Below are 15,439 nucleotides of genomic sequence, written 5' to 3' on the forward strand. Positions count from 1 at the left end.
AACTCCAGTTCCAGGGGATATGACACCCTCACATCAATGTGAATAAAAATAAAGGTAAATAAAAAGCATTAAAAAATATGAAATAAAAAAAAACCCACAATTTCAAAATGGGGCCAAGCCAGAGGCAGAAGCAGGTGGATGTCTGTGAGTTTAAGGACAGCCTGGTCTATATGCTATATGGTATGTTCCAGGACAGCAAAAAAAAAAAAAAAAAAAAAAAAAAATATATATATATATATATATATATACATATATACATACATATATATATATATATGGCTAGAAAAGAGCATATAGCACCCATACAGAACAAGCTGTAACTGCCTCTAACTCCAGCTCTAGGGAAATCTGAAGCCTGTGGACTTCAAGGGCACCTACAATCATGTGTGTATATTCATGTGTTTGTATACCCACACAAAGACATACACAAAAACAATTTTAAAATCTTTAAAACAAAAGGTGGGCAATGTGACGCATGCCTTTAATCTCAGCACTCAGAAGGCAGTGGCAGGTGGGTCACTGTGAGTTCAAGGCCAGCCTGGTCTACATAGTGAGTTCTAGCAAACTAGGGCTACACAATCAAACTTTGCTTTAAAAAAGTTAGCAAACTGCACCAATCTAGAAACATCTATTCTTTGATGTCGAGTCAGAGGCTAGCCACAGGCATACTCCTATCAGACCTTAGCCACAGAGCACACCGTTTCCTTTCCCTGAACAGCTTTAATTCCTGAGTAAGAGGGGTTGGGTACACACATTTGCCTCTAGAGGCTGTTGGCTGCCTCCAGGCCTCGCTCCTGGAAGTATCTGTGGGGGACCTGAGGGCGGCAGCTCTGAGGGCCCTGGCTGAGAAAGTAGGATGTGATCCTTCCAGGCCGCTCAGGATCCTCCTCAGCCGCTGAGTCCTCCCTGTGGGGGAAAGAAATGACACTGGCTACTTTCCATGGGGTTGAGGGAACAAACCATGGCCTCCCTCCTCCTCTTCTGCTCCCTCAGGCCACGAACCATGTGACACCTTCTGCCTCCTCTTCCAGAATGGCTTGAGCAGTGCTCCAGCTGAACCGGACAAACTGGGGGAAGCCAAACACAGGATCCACACTTTTCCTCAACCAGGCTTTCGTCTTGGGATCTAGGAACAGAGAAGTGATGGTGACAGCACTGAGTGGCAGTTGACAGCCACATGCCACCTTCATCCTCAACTTCTTTACTTTGTTGTTAAGTTTCACTATGTACACCAGGCTGGCCATCCACCCGCCTCTGCCTCCTGAGTGCTGGGATTAAGGGTGTGTGTCTTTGGCTGTGTGAGTACCAGAATCCACTGTCTTTTTGTTTTTTCAAGACAGGGTTTCTTTGTGGCTTTGGAGACTGTCCTGGTACTAGCTCTTATAGACCAGGCTATTCTCGAACTCACAGAGATCCACCTGCTTCTGCCTCCTAAGTGCTGGGATTAAAGGTGTGTGCCACCACTGTCTTAAGTGGCCTTCTGTCCCTGACCCTTTGAACAGGCAGGTGTGTCTCACCTGTGCCTAAGAAGTTTGGGGAGGTTGGGTGGTGATGGCACACACCTTAATTCCCAGCACTTGAGATGCAGAGACAGGCAGATCTTTGTGAGTTTGAGGCCAGCCTGGTCTGCAGAGCTACACAGAGAAACCTGTCTCAAAAAACAAAACAAAGCATTGTTTTGGGGGAATTTCTGAGATAAGTCCCTAAAGTACAAGTATGAGGGTCATTAAACTGGTTGCTTTGTTTGGGACAAGGTCTTGCTATTTTGCCCAGGTTAGCTCCAAACTTTCAACTCTCCCACTCCTGCTTCTGGGATAAGAAAGCACTACTGTTGCCTAGCTTAACTTTCTCTTGGAGCAGGTGTGTGAGCATTCCTTTCCAAAATGGAGGAGACAGGAGTTTCACTATGGAAAGAATATGAAATGAATCTGTGGCCCACACTCCTTTTACTTTTGTTGTTTGTTTTAGGTTTTCAAGACAGGATTTCTCTGTGCAGCCCTGGCTGTCCTGGACCTGGCTCTGTAAACCAGGCTGGCGTCAAATTGACAGAGATCCGCCTGCTTTTGCCTCCCGAGTACTGGGATTAAAGGTATACACAGCCACCACCAGTTTTAAATTTTTCCCCCCTTCTGGTTTTTAAATATTTATTTTAAAGTGTATACTTGTGTGCCTCTGTGTGTATGTAAGTGCAGGTACCCTTGGAGGCCACTGGAACCCCTGGAGCTGGAGTTCAGGCAGTTGTGAGCTGCCGAATGTGGGTGCTGGAGCTGAACTCTGGTCCTCTGCAAGAGCAGCTCTTGGCCACTGAAGCATCTCTCCAGACTTCATTTTGCTTTCTGAAAATTTATTTTACATTTATGTGTACAGCATGCTTTGAGGCACCAGACACACACATGGTGCACAGACATACACTCTGGCAAAACTCCCATACATACAAAATAAAAGCTTGTTTATCTTTTGAGGCAGGTTCTCTATATAGGCCTAGCTATTATGAAGCTCACTGTGTCGACTAGGATGGCCCCAAACTCACAGAGATCCTCCTGCCTCTGCCTCCAGAGTATGAAAGCTTTAAACCTTAGTGAAAAGAATGTTGTCAGCTCACCATTGGGATAGCCAGAGCCATAATCAGAATCCAGATCCTGTAAACTCTCCACAAACTGCCAATTCTTCACAGCTTGGTCTCGAGCCACCTGCAGGCAAGACAGTAGCTTACTGCCTCCTTCCTCACAGGAATCTTGCCTGTCCCTCCCTACACAAGGGAGATGCTGGGAATGGGCCCTGGCCATCAGGATGCTAACCTTGGCAAAGATGCTTGCAGCACTAACCACAGGGAACAGGGAGTCTGCTTTGGCCTTGACTGTCACCTCCATCCCTGGAAAGCGCTGTTGCAATCGAGCCTGGTATGTCTCTGGCATTCCTACAGTGTCCACAAATACCTGCCATGGTGACAATAACATGGGAAAAGAAATGTACTCCTTTAACAAACAGGAGGAAAAACAACTACAAAACATGCAGTCTCCTATCCTACTGAGGCCAGAACCCAGGACCTTATACATGCTACACAAATATTACCAAACTAAGCTACCAGCCCAATATTGTTCAATCTTATGTGTTTGGGTGTTTTGTCTGCATGTATGTATCACATGTGTGGTGGCTGTGAAGAGGCCAGAAGAGGTCAGATAACTGCAGACAGGTGCTAGAAATTGAACCTGGATCCTCTGAAGAGCAATCAGTGCTCTTTAACTGCTGAGCCATCTCTCTAGCCCACTGGTTTCTTACTACAAAATTCAAGGGATGGGGAAATGGCTTAGCAGGTGCAGGTCCTGGCACTCCATATTGATCTTAGTTAGAGCCTCAGTCCCCATGAAGGTGACAAGAGAAAGCAGATTCTGCAGTTACCCTGAGTCCAATGCATGCCATGACACGCATGTCAGCACCCATCTGGGTGCTGAGAATTGAACACAGATTTTTTGCCAAGTGCTCTTACTTGTTGAAGCATCTCGAGCTCCACAATGTTTTAAAAACTTATTCTATCAGTGTTAAGTATAGCTCAATGACAGAATGCCTCTTAATACACCTGTGGGTGCTGGGAATCCAACCCAAGTCCTCTGAAAGAGCAGTCAAAGTTCTGTCTCTCTAGTCCCAATTTTTTTTGTTTTTGTTTTTTTGAGACAGAGTTTTTCTGTGTAGCCCTGGCCATCCTGGGACCTGATCTGTAGACCAAGCTGGCCTCAAACTCAGAGGTCTGCCTGCCTCTGGCTCCGGAGTGCTAGGACTAAAGGTGTGCACCACTACCCCAGCTGTTTACTGTAGCCTGGCTCTAGGGTGACTTTCTGGGTTTTTTTTTTTTTTTTTTTTTTTTTTTGTTTTGATTTTGTCTTTTGAAATGAGGTTTCTCTGTAGCTCTGAAGCCTGTCCTGGAACTTGATCTGAGACCAGGCTGGCCTTGAATCAGAGACCCTCACACCTCTGTCTCCTGAGTGCTGGGATTAAAGATGTGCGCCACCCCTACCCTCTCCTCTCACTCCCCCTACCCTCTCTAGGGTGACTTTTAAAGAATAGCTGTGACTATGACCTCTGGCTTCCACCTACACATACATGTATACATTTTTATTTATTGGTTTGTTTGCTTAATTTATTTAAATATGTGTGTGGAGGGGTCCCTCTCACTAAACCTGGAGCTCACCAAGATTGGTTAGCCAGCAAGATCTTCCCTTGACCCAGCACTGGGGTGACAGGTTTGTGTCAATGTGCCTGGCTTTACAATGGGTGCTATGTATCCAAACGAAAGTCCTCACAATTGTTTTAGACAGGGTCTCACTGTGGGTGGGTGTCCTGGAACTCAAGAGATCTGCCTGCCTCTGCCTCCTGAGTTCTGGGTTTGAAGGGTGTGCCACCATGGCCTTCATACTCATGCTTCTGCAACAGGCACTTACCAACTAATTCATAGAGGGCCTCCAAATACACCCTGAAGCCACAATTCTCCTTCCTCTACTATGTCCAGCCGTATTTAAAAAGAAAGAAAACAAACAAAAACCAAAAAACCATGGTTGCAGGTAGTCCATGCTGACATCAACTCACTCTGTAGCTAAAAGTGACCTTCAAGTCTTGATCCTCCTGCCTCCACCTTCCTGTGCTACTACTCTGGCTTCATGCCAGGATGGAAGCCAGGACTTCTGCATGCTAGGCAAACACTCTACCAAGTGAACTACATGCCCAGTTCCCATTTTTTTAAAGCCCCCTTTAATCAGAAGGTGACCAAAGGGATGCGACCCAATAGCTCACCTGGGTGACTTTCACACCCTGATCCAGCGCATACTGTATCAGCCCCGCAGCTGTATCATGGGACAGGGAGTTGAGGTTGTACTTGACCCTATGGTTGGGAACAGAGCTCAGTCAACACCATCACAGATGCAGAACACAGCCAATTTGTGTTGGTTGCTCTCCCCCACCCACGCAGGGGCTCCTCACCGCCCAAGCATGCTGGTAGAGATCAGGTTTGGAGACAGAATGTCCAAAACCCAACCCACAGAGTCTCTGTCCTCCTCCATTTTCGCAAACAGCCTCTCCCGTTCATTCTCTGTCAAGGTCTTTGAGTCTGAGAAGAAAGTTGAAGAAAAGGCGAGCGGTTCGCTGGTCCTTTCGGCTCCTGCTTCCTCCATCTCACCTGCCCTCCTGCACATAGCCCAGAACCCCAAGTGTAGATATTCAGCAGAGGCTCACCTGCCACTTTCAGGGCCTCCAGATTTGCCAGGCGGGACAAGGGGCAGTAACAGATGGCGTAGACCATGGGGCCTTGGGAGGAAGTCACATTTCTGAGAGCAAGGTTCCAAGCAGTGAACATCTAAAAACCGCCTGCCTTGTCCCATCACCACCACGGCCCAAGGACATTCCACTATCACTCCCGGGTCCCAAGACCGTGCTTGATTCCCACTCCCATCTCACCCGCAAACTACACCCCTTTCACCACGCGCCTCCCGGCCTGCGGCCCTAGGGACGCACCAAGCACCGGTCCCCGGCCCGCTTCATCCACTCCTAGGACGCATGGCTCTTTGAGGCACACGGCGGGTACAGGAGAGCTCAGGCGACAGCGGCCCGTATTGTCCCTCTCCAGCTCTCTGAGGTCCATGCTGCCTCAGCAACAGCCAACAGCTGTAGAAAACAATACTGCAGGCACAGGTCCCAGCGCGGGTTTTCCGCGGGTACGGTTGCCGCTCTCGATGCTGACCAATCAGCGCGCAGAAGCCGCCCCCGACGCGCCCGCCGTCGCAGTCGTTTACGCAGGCGACCCTGTCGCCGCTGCCGTACCTTCTTCTGGGAATTGTAGTCTTCGCGAGCAACCACTATGGGTGTAGTTTGTAGTTGAGGGTGGACAGGGTCGCTTTGCAAGCTCCGCGCCGTTGCTGCTAGAGCCTCAGTGACTGGTGTGTAAAGAGAAATAAAGAGGAATTAAGACGCAGTTCAGATGACTGTTTTTTGTTTGAGATAGTTTCGCATAACTCCCAGGCTGCCTCCCTCGAAGTCACTATATGGCCTAGTATGACCTTCTACTCATAATTCTCTTGCCTCCACCTCCTCGATGGTGGGATTACCAGCCCACACTCACCTTTTTTCGAAATTTAATAAATCAAATATCAGATGGGAGGTAATGGTGCACGCCTTTAATCCCAGCATTCGGCCTGGTCTACAGCCCAAGTTCCAGGACAGCTAGAGCTACACAGAGAAAGTCTGTCTTGGAAAATAAACCAGGGGTTGGGGAGATGGCTCAACTAGCAGTAAAAGCTCTGACTGCTCTTCCAGAGGTCCTGAGTTCAATTCCCAGTAACCACGTGGTGGCTCATAACCTCCTGTAATGAGATCTGGTGCCCTCTTCTGGCCTACAGGCACACATGCAGGTAGAACATTACACATAATAAATGAGTAAATCTTTAATTAAAAAGAAAAAGAAACCAATTTAATCCCAACACCAGTACTTGGGAGGCAGAGGCAGGTGGCCAGCCTGATCTACAACATGAGTTCTAGAACAGCCAGAACTTTTATCTGTTACATAGAGAAACCCTGTCTCATACATACATACATACATACATACATACATACATACATACATACAATTAAAAAAGGAAGGAAGGACGGAAGGAACAAAGAATATCACTGCACTCTTGGTCTCACTGGGTCCTGATCTCGACCTGCCATCCAGGTTTGTGCTGGGTATCTATCTGTTTCTTCACACTTTTTTTCCTCCCAGCAACTAACTGTCTCCCTGGCTGATAGTCTATGCTCCTAGTACTAGGTGTCCCAGATTTAACAGGGCTCAGGCATTCTGATTCAGATTTCCCAAAATCCTTCTGTTGAGGACCCTGCTGCCTGCCTGAGGTGGTGGTGGTACACACCTTTAATCCCAGCACTAGGGGGGCAGAGGCAGAGGCAGGAGGATCTCTTTGAGTTGGAGACCAGCCTGTTCTAAAAAACAAAAAACAAAAAAAAAAAAAAACAAAACAAACAAAAAAACCACAGCTCCTGATGCCTCCTGAACCTGTTCCACAGTTCCATCTTATTAATCATATTAAAGCAAAGCCTTCTATACAATCGTTATAGATGCCAGGCCCCAGCAGATTCCCATTTAGCACACATCATGCAGGTTTCTCTCTCCCTTCCCTTTCCCCATTCCTCTCCTGCTCTCCCCTAGTTTAGGGAACCCCACATCTCCCAGACCCCTCTGTTACTCCAACCACACTCCTCTACTGCTCTCTTGGTGGATGGGACACATGTCCCTTTGTGTGGAGTCTTGTTTCTCATCAAAGCCACGGTCCATCCTCTGAATCCCACTTCCTCTGTCATGTGCTGTCTTCTCTTCAACACTTTCCTTTTCTTCTTTTGTTTTGAGGACAGGGTTTCATGTAGCCTTAAGTGGCCTGACCTTGATGTGTAGCCCAGATTGATATTGAATTTTTTGATCCTCCCGCCTCTGTCTTGAGTGCCTGAATCACAGGTGTGCACCACCAAAATGGCTTGCTCCCACCAACTTTTCCTGATTTCTCCCTAGCTTTCAGAAAGGTTCAGCTACCTGCTCCTCCACCAGCCTAAAGCCTCAGACTTTGGGTCCAAGTACTCACCTCACACCAGCCACTACCTCACTTTTTATCTCCCTGACTACTCCTGGATCCGCCAGCCAGTCCTCACTGGTTTTCTGTGCCTCCTCTTTTGCTCACCTCTGCTCAGACCCTCCAGTCGCAGTCCATTGGTTTGCAAGATGAACAATCCCGTTGCCGGCAGGGCCTCAACTGTACCATGTTCTCTCGATCCATGAACACTGGCACTGGTGCTGTACCCAGCACCTGACGGCTGCGTTCCTGTTTGCCCAGATCGCAGAAGCAACGCCACTTTCCCCACGGACCTAGGACTGAGTCTTCCACTACTGGAGATGGAGGATGGACATGAAAACCCAGTTGGGGTAATACCACCATACAGGGGACTTGTCCAGGGAGAGACAATGATAAGGAACCTTATATCAGCTGGTGTTCAAAGACTTTGCTGCCTCTGTGTGGGGGTGATCTAGGGAAAGCAAACCACTCTGTCTAAGTTGACACACATGAGCTGCCCACAGCTGCAAACTGACATCTCTAATCTGTGCCAACCTGCTCAGTTGAGAGTATGGACACTCTGTCCTTCATACTTAACATCCAAAGTTGACTCTTGCCTACTGCCACCTGACTGACACACAGAAGGATAAATGATATAATTGACACAAGGAATTTACTTAAAGCCCCTACTGCTGCCACTACCTTGTAGCAACAAAGTAATTTTTGTGCTCAGGAGCAGCTACGATTCCTCCTCCCTCCCCCAGTGTGGTGCTAAAGATAAGATTTAGCCCAGGGCCTCACACACTTTGGTCAAGTGCTCTACCACCCCTGACCTACATCTTTACAGAACTCTTTCCTTCCTTCCTTCCTTCCTTCCTTCCTGCCTGCCTGCCTGCCTGCCTTCTTCCTTCCTTTTTTTCACCAGAGTCTCGTGTACTCTAATTCCTCTAATTCCTTTGGTAGCCACAGATGACTCTGAATTTCCTTCCGTTCCCCTGAATCCAGCTCCCAAATGCTATGATTACAGAGTGCACTGCTTAGGCAGTATTGGGGAAGGAACAGGACTTCGTTGCATGCTGGGCCGATGCTCACCAACTGCGCCTAGTGCAACCCAACCCTTCTCAGAACTCTGTTGATGCTTCCTCATGTGGGATGAACTCTCAGAGGGTGGGGCCTCAAACCCTTCCTCATCAAATCTTTGCCAAAAGACACTCAGCTTTACCCACTCTCCCCTAGGCCTTTGACCTTTGCACTTATTGCCTCTTCTGGGGACACTGTTGCTCAGTCTTTGTAATTTGACTCTGCTAGTCATTCCGGCTGTATGTTACTACCATCTTCACCACACCTTTGCTGACATCTCAAGCTGACTGGCCAGTTTCTTTCCCTGTCTCCGCCCTTCCTAGCACTATGTTTATAGGTTGTTTATTGTCTCCTAAATGTGTCTATTACAGTTATCAGATGAGCAAGGAAGCTGCAGAGCAAAATTTTCAGTAAAGTGAAATAAAACAAAACAAAAACAACTCACAGATGAGAAACCAAGACACTCAGAGAAAAGTGGCCAGTCCCAGAGGACACTGCCTATGCTGAGCTGGGCAGAGTCGACACGAGTCTGTTTGTAGTCAGCTGAGTAAGTGAGGCCTTTGGGGGCACCTTTTCAAATTATCACTTCCGCCACCGACTAGTTTACCCTTTTTTCGCTGCAGCCTCAGCAGCTCCCAGGTGTCACCTTTGCCCTGCTGGCCAAAATACTGGTAGTCTGGGTCGACCTGAGTAGGGGACACCAGACCCAGGAGCACTAGAGGTGGCAGCAACAGAGCCAGCCGGCTCCGGGCCATGCCGGACTCCAACCGACCCCAACGCGCCCAGGCGGCCCAGCTCCGCGTGGAGCACACAGCACAGACAATCCAGGCGACTGCGAAGGTACACCCCACCCATCCCTTGTGCATGCGCGTGAACCAGTCCGTGCGCGCTCCCCCTCTGCAGGCTCAGTGGATGCGACCGCCAGAGCTGTCCCGCCCACCTCCCCCTGTCCTGCTTAGTGTGGTTTGGACCGCGAATAAAATGCTCGCGGGCCTAGGGCTTGCTTGGCTCTGAGATCTCTGTGCTTTGTGTCCTGTAGTGCGCGTGTCCGGCTCTTGCCCACGCAGGTATGGAAACTCAGAATGCACACGAATGGGAGTAGCCCCACTGATGCGGTTCTGGCCTTATCAAGACCTCCTTGCTAGCGGTCTTTGTTTTCTATACTCAATGGTGGCCGCCTTTGTCCTTGCGGCAGGTGGGGGTGGGGGTAGGGGTGGGGGGGAACCAAGGTCGGAGCCGTAGCTTGCAAGCCTTATCCGCCGAGCTCACAGCTCCTCGCTGTTTGCCTTGCCAACCGGTTCTGAAATGGAGGGCTCGCGTCCCTTTCCCCGCGCTTGAGCTGACTGGATAACCGGGTGGCAGCGGTGAACCCCATCACTTGTGTCCTGTTTAGGGGGCCGGGTCTCCTGAGGCCTTGCAGACCTTGTTCTGAGAGGGTGAATATGAGTGCTGCTGCTCCCATATCTCGGATTCAGTGTCTAGGCTCAGTCCCAAGAGTGACCTTGGGAAAGTAAGACAAAGGGTCTTTTGTGGCACTGAGCAGCCTTGCGTGGGTCTCTGCTTTCAGTCATGGCCTCAGGCAACGCGCAGATCGGAAAGCCGGCCCCTGACTTCACGGCCACCGCCGTGGTGGATGGCGCCTTCAAGGAAGTCAAGCTTTCGGACTACAGAGGTGAGGCTGTCCGGAGGGCGACCAGGTGGGGATAGGCTCCGCATATGAAAGGGCTGGAACTAACTTTTCTTCTCTTCCCTAGGGAAATACGTGGTCCTCTTTTTCTACCCGCTGGACTTCACGTTCGTATGCCCCACGGAGATCATCGCTTTTAGCAACCACGCTGAGGACTTCCAAAAGCTGGACTGCGAGGTGCTCGGAGTGTCTGTGGATTCTCAGTTCACCCACCTGGCATGGTATGGGGCTGCGCAGAGCGGGGGGAGGACAGGGAGACCGGGGTGTAGGAAAACCCAAACTGTGGGGATAAACTGTTTCTTCTGATGCTTACTCTTTTAAAGAATGGAAACAATGGCACCCAAGCCCTACAAGCCCTTACAATAATGACAGTAATTAGCGTTTGGCACCTAATTGGAAGGTACAGGACATGGCAGATGCTTCTAGGCTTAGTTCTCAGGAGACAGGCTGGCCTTGCCCTATTTCATGAAACGGGAAACTCTAGTTCTCAAGAGTGATGGATTGATGTAAAGACCAGAGCTAGATGATGTTGGGAACCGCCCACCTCCCTTTTTTTTTTTTCCCCAGAAGTAGGGGTCAACTCAGGGTTTCCTTGCTGCAAAGCAAGTGCCCAAGTTCTAGCCCTGCTGTTGGTTAAAGTGCTGTCCCTACTTCTAGTTATTGGAGCCTACCAGCACAAGTGAAGCTACTTGAAGATGAAGCTTTATTTGGGGCCATTCTCTTTCCAGCTATACTGCCTCCACCAGGGTGGGGAGGGTGGGGCTCCCCGGCCATGTTTTAAGTCCTTTATCTCTTGCTTCCAGTACCTCCACTCCAGCTCTTATCACACTGGAGGCCCATGGGGGAGAATTCTGCTGTGCTGGACATCCTAAGGCCCCAACCCTGTCTCTCTCACCCTCAGGATCAACACTCCACGGAAGGAGGGAGGCTTGGGCCCCCTGAACATCCCTCTGCTTGCTGATGTGACTAGAAGCTTGTCTGAAAATTATGGAGTGTTGAAAACTGATGAGGGCATTGCCTACAGGTATAGCAAGGACCTCAGCCCAGCTCCAGGAGTCCCCATCTCAAGGCTAAAGGGACCACTGTGGCTAATGGGGTGGTGTGTATGTTTCCTTCCCTGGCCCTGGCAGTGGGGGACTCCAAGCTCCTCACTATAGGCCCTCATGTCTTCAGGGGCCTCTTTATCATCGATGCCAAGGGTATCCTTCGTCAGATCACAGTCAATGACCTACCGGTGGGACGCTCTGTGGATGAGGCTCTTCGCCTAGTCCAGGCTTTTCAGTATACAGATGAACACGGGGAAGGTGAGTGCATGTTCACAGATGGGGAGGATTCCTCAGCTCTCTGCCCAGCTTGTAGACATTTACTGTCTGCCATAGCATCATTGTGGGATGTGTGTTAAAGCCCCATACAAAGGCTAAGTAGATGACTTAGAGCATTGGCTGCTTTTCCCAAGGACCAGGGTTGGATTCCCAGTACCCACATGGTGGCTCATAAGCATTTTTTAACTCCAGTCTCGGGGGATCTGATGCTCTTCTGGTCTCCTCCTGTGACAGCCACACACTGTACACAAGTAAACATATACAGGCAAAACAAACACGTGAAATTAAAAACAAAAACAAAAACAAAAAAAACCCATAAAATTCAGTTCTCTGCCTGCAGGGAATGTGTAGGATGGGCAGGGATTGGTATACAAGGCTGAAAGGTTGGGAGCTGATAGGTATACAGAAGGTATTTAAGCTAGGTTTACTGGGTCATGCCAATCTTGGAAGACTAGGGCAGAAGGAAGTCTGAGACAGAATTGAAGCCAGCCTATGATATAGAATGAGACCTTCAAAAATAAAATGAAAAGGGAAAAGAAAATAGTGCATTAGCAAGGTTATCTACAGGATTTCAAGCTGGGAATTTGACATTTTTGGTAGAGTGTTTGCCTGGCATTCACAAAGCCCTGAGTTCAATCTCTATGACAATAAACTTGGACATGGGCTGTGTGTTGGTAGCACATGCCTTTAATCCCAGCACTGGGGAGGCAAAAGCAGGAGGATCTCTGAGACCAGCCAGGACAGGCTCCAAAGCTACACAGAGAAACCCTGCCTCGAGAAACAAAATAACAACAACAACAACAAAAAAAAAAAACAAAAAAAAAAAAAAAAAAAAAAAACAAACAAACAAACTGGGTATAAGGTGTTACCAGTATCCCAGTACTTGGGAAGGAAGATAGAGTTTCAGGGTCATCTTCAGCTACCTAGTGAATTCAGGGCCAGACTACACTACATGAGAACCTACCTCCAAAAAAGAAAGAGAAATATCCCAAGTTATTAATCTTAGTTGGGTTAGAGTAACCTTATCCATATATCCATATATATGGAGGATGAGATATGTTGTGTGTACAGGAGCTAGCTACATAGACCAGTTTGGCCTTGAACTCAGAGATCTGCCTGCTTCTACCTCCCCAGTGCTGGTATTAAAGGTACAAAATACCATACCTGCTTTAAAAGCTTATTTGTTCGTAGGTGTGCTAGTAGTGATAAAAGCCTGGAACATACTGGATAGTGCTCTTTCACTGAGCTGTACCTCTAGGCCATTCACATCACCTTGGTCATATGGAAGGAACAACTGACCACTGGTACAAAATTTTAGTAAGGTTAAGGCTGAGTTGAAGGGGAGGGGCATGGAGACACAGGCCTATAATCTCAGCACTTTGGAGGTGAAACAGGAGGACAGCTTGGGCTAAAGAGTGAGACACTATTTCAAAACAAAACAAAAGGCTAAATGTGGCGGTACATGCCTGTAGTCCAAACACAGGGGCAGCAGAGGAAGAAGGATCAATGCATGTTTGAGGCCAGCCTGATCTATGGAGAAAGTTGTAGGCCAGCCACAGACCCCTTAAAAAAGGAAGAGTAACTACAGCTAGGTGTAGAACACTTGCCTGGTTTACACAAGGCCCAGTGCTCAAACTCCAGTCCTTCAGCAGATAAAATTTTAAAAAGAATTTGCAGCTGAGTGTGGTGATACCTATCTGTGATGCTAGCAGTTGGGCTGAGATAGAGCTGCCATATCGTCAAGGCCAGAAAAAGTACAGAACAAACGACAATAGAACAGAAAAATGTCGGCTAGGCGCTTGCATGGCCTGTTTGTCCCTGACCTTGATGGTGAAGCTGGGCCTCACGTGTTCATCCTTGTGTGTTTTTCTAGTCTGTCCTGCTGGCTGGAAGCCCGGCAGTGACACCATCAAGCCCAATGTGGATGACAGCAAGGAATACTTCTCCAAACACAACTAAGATGGCTAAACATCAGTGAGCCTGAATTCTTGGATCCTCCTCCTACCTGGATGTCCTGTGCTGGTCCAAAAAAGACTAGATCTTCCTCCATGTTCTGTGGAGGGGCTGGAGGTGGGCCAAGGCTTTCTCATTCCCCACCTGAAATCTGGTGAATAGTGACCCCCTGCCCTGAACCCACCCAGGTGGGCACAGGTCTATAGAAGGAAATCAATAAAGTATTAGGGACAGAGGAAGGCTGTGTTGTGCTGTCTAGCTGTTGATTCCAACTCCCATCTTTGCATGCTGGCTTGTGCAACTGGCTCTGAAATTACTCTCCTCACCACAAGGTGGCGGCAATACCACATTCACTGCTTAGTACTCAGATGGCCTGAGAGTGGAGGAACATATCTTTATTAATATAAATAAATAAATAATAGGGCTGGAGAGATGGTTTAACAATTAAGAGCACTTGTTGCTCTTGTGGAGGACCTGGGTTCATTCCCAGCACTTACATGGTGGCTCACAATCTTCCTTAACTCCAGTTCTAACATTGTCTTCTGAACCTCTGGTACAGGCGTATGCAGGAAGAACATACATACACACAAAGCAAGAACATCTCTTCAAATAAACAAAACAGCTATGGGCAGTTTACTTCTCCTGGGTCCTGTCTGTAGATCAGTACCCACATCTTGCCATCAGCCATAAAAATGCTATTTTAACTACTGTGATGTCCCTAGGTCTCATTGGATGGGAATAAAAAGCTCAGGTCACCATGTGAGTTCAAGTATGTGGAGTCTAGGCTCTGACCCATTCCTGTGTGATATTTCGGGTGAGAGTCAACAGTGGGAGTTGTTGAAAGAGTACTTGCTTCCTGAGGTCAAAGGGCAAGGACAGTTAGACTGAGATGGGTATTTCAGAAGTTACATTGAGTTGGATGTATGTCAGTGTCAGTAGCTTTGCCGTTCTGAGTTCCATATTCCACAAAACAGGGATGATCTGTGTCTTTATTTATGTTTTGACTATACTTCTTCAGCCTCAGCTGAGATTTACGCATATACCTTGGTGCTTTCATTTGTCAGCTCACATGTGGAAGGCCTCCCCCTTGGAATGTTTTTTCAGTCATGCTAGGGATGGAATCCAGGGCCTCTTGAATGACATGGACACACTGTACTGTAGAGCCCCATACTCAGCTATTCCCGGAATTTAATATATTCTCAAAGTTGCTGCTTGGGTCTCCCTTGAGTTCATCTACCCTACACTGATTCTTTACAGTTCAGGTACACTCTTCGGGTTCTTCAGATGATCTTGCTTTGGGTACAAGAACTAAGCCCCAGAATTTTACTCAGGGCCTCTACACTGCTGAGTCTGTTGCAAAGTTAACAAGTCCATTCTGTAGATGAGTCTGCCTCCCCTGCCCCAGCAGGCACACTTGGAGCTAATAATCCTCTTCCTAGCTCTCATCACTATATTCAAATCATGTTTGCTTTCACTTTTATTTTTTAATTTTATTGTTATTTTGATAAGAGTTTTCCTCGTAGCCCTGGCTGTCCTGGAACTCGCTCTGTTGGCCTAGAACTCAGAGATTTTCCTGCTTCCTGAGTGTTAGGATTTGCTGGCACTTTCGCTTAAAAAGTCTATTTGTGGTTTTGTGCATATGAGAGTACAATGCCTGTGGAGGCCAGAAGAGGGCATTGCATCCCCTGGAGCTCGAGTTTTAGGGGTTTGTAAGCCCCTTAATGTGAGCACAAAGAAGCAAACTTCCTTGCTCTAGAATAGCCCTGGCACATGTGCTTAAGTCTTGAGCCATCTCTCCAGCCCTTTTTTTTTTTTTC

At 48.1% G+C, this 15,439-nt stretch overlaps 3 protein-coding genes across 4 annotated transcripts; 1 reads left to right on the forward strand and 2 right to left on the reverse strand.

Moving 5' to 3' along the window:
• Positions 1-700: 700 nt before the first annotated feature.
• Positions 701-5,756, reverse strand: Rnaseh2a (ribonuclease H2 subunit A). 2 transcript variants are annotated; one of them, XM_051194997.1, is made up of 8 exons: positions 5,503-5,756; positions 5,224-5,295; positions 4,972-5,098; positions 4,786-4,873; positions 2,826-2,936; positions 2,603-2,690; positions 1,003-1,126; positions 701-906 (listed from the first exon to the last, which is right to left on the reverse strand). In XM_051194997.1, exons 1-8 carry the CDS (start codon positions 5,627-5,629, stop codon positions 762-764), a joined length of 882 nt encoding a protein of 293 aa, XP_051050954.1. In that variant the 5' UTR covers positions 5,630-5,756; the 3' UTR covers positions 701-761. The 2 variants fall into 2 exon arrangements, with proteins under 2 accessions (XP_051050954.1, XP_051050953.1); XM_051194996.1 differs by having other exon boundaries at positions 2,799-2,936; positions 5,503-5,753.
• A 1,956-nt stretch (positions 5,757-7,712) lies between these two features.
• Positions 7,713-9,441, reverse strand: Thsd8 (thrombospondin type 1 domain containing 8). Its single transcript, XM_051194999.1, has 2 exons — positions 9,268-9,441; positions 7,713-7,915 (listed from the first exon to the last, which is right to left on the reverse strand). Exons 1-2 carry the CDS (start codon positions 9,413-9,415, stop codon positions 7,716-7,718), a joined length of 348 nt encoding a protein of 115 aa, XP_051050956.1. The 5' UTR covers positions 9,416-9,441; the 3' UTR covers positions 7,713-7,715.
• Positions 9,442-9,564: 123 nt separating this feature from the next.
• Positions 9,565-13,861, forward strand: Prdx2 (peroxiredoxin 2). The gene is made up of 6 exons (XM_051194998.1): positions 9,565-9,727; positions 10,228-10,332; positions 10,415-10,568; positions 11,249-11,371; positions 11,521-11,651; positions 13,543-13,861. The coding sequence occupies exons 2-6, from the start codon at positions 10,230-10,232 to the stop codon at positions 13,626-13,628; spliced, it is 597 nt and encodes a 198-aa protein (XP_051050955.1). The 5' UTR covers positions 9,565-9,727; positions 10,228-10,229; the 3' UTR covers positions 13,629-13,861.
• Positions 13,862-15,439: the final 1,578 nt, after the last annotated feature.

This window comes from Phodopus roborovskii, unplaced genomic scaffold, assembly GCF_943737965.1.
Source record: "Phodopus roborovskii unplaced genomic scaffold, PHOROB, whole genome shotgun sequence".
Lineage (NCBI taxonomy): Eukaryota > Metazoa > Chordata > Mammalia > Rodentia > Cricetidae > Phodopus > Phodopus roborovskii.

What these genes read in the sequence shown, in the direction of transcription:
- Rnaseh2a (XM_051194996.1), bottom strand. Translation starts at nt 5,629, where the DNA reads ATGGACCTCAGAGAGCTGGAGAGGGACAATACGGGCCGCTGTCGCCTG. An exon ending in GGGCCGGGGACCGGTGCTTG is followed by an intron (nt 5,296 to 5,502) that starts GTGCGTCCCTAG and finishes CTTCCTCCCAAG; the next exon opens with GCCCCATGGTCTACGCCATC. An exon ending in TGGCTCTGGCTATCCCAATG is followed by an intron (nt 1,127 to 2,602) that starts GTGAGCTGACAA and finishes CTCTGTTCCTAG; the next exon opens with ATCCCAAGACGAAAGCCTGG.
- Thsd8 (XM_051194999.1), bottom strand. Translation starts at nt 9,415, where the DNA reads ATGGCCCGGAGCCGGCTGGCTCTGTTGCTGCCACCTCTAGTGCTCCTG. An exon ending in GAGGCTGCAGCGAAAAAAGG is followed by an intron (nt 7,916 to 9,267) that starts GTAAACTAGTCG and finishes CTCCATCTCCAG; the next exon opens with TAGTGGAAGACTCAGTCCTA.
- Prdx2 (XM_051194998.1), top strand. Translation starts at nt 10,230, where the DNA reads ATGGCCTCAGGCAACGCGCAGATCGGAAAGCCGGCCCCTGACTTCACG. An exon ending in CAAGCTTTCGGACTACAGAG is followed by an intron (nt 10,333 to 10,414) that starts GTGAGGCTGTCC and finishes TCTCTTCCCTAG; the next exon opens with GGAAATACGTGGTCCTCTTT. An exon ending in GATGAGGGCATTGCCTACAG is followed by an intron (nt 11,372 to 11,520) that starts GTATAGCAAGGA and finishes TCATGTCTTCAG; the next exon opens with GGGCCTCTTTATCATCGATG.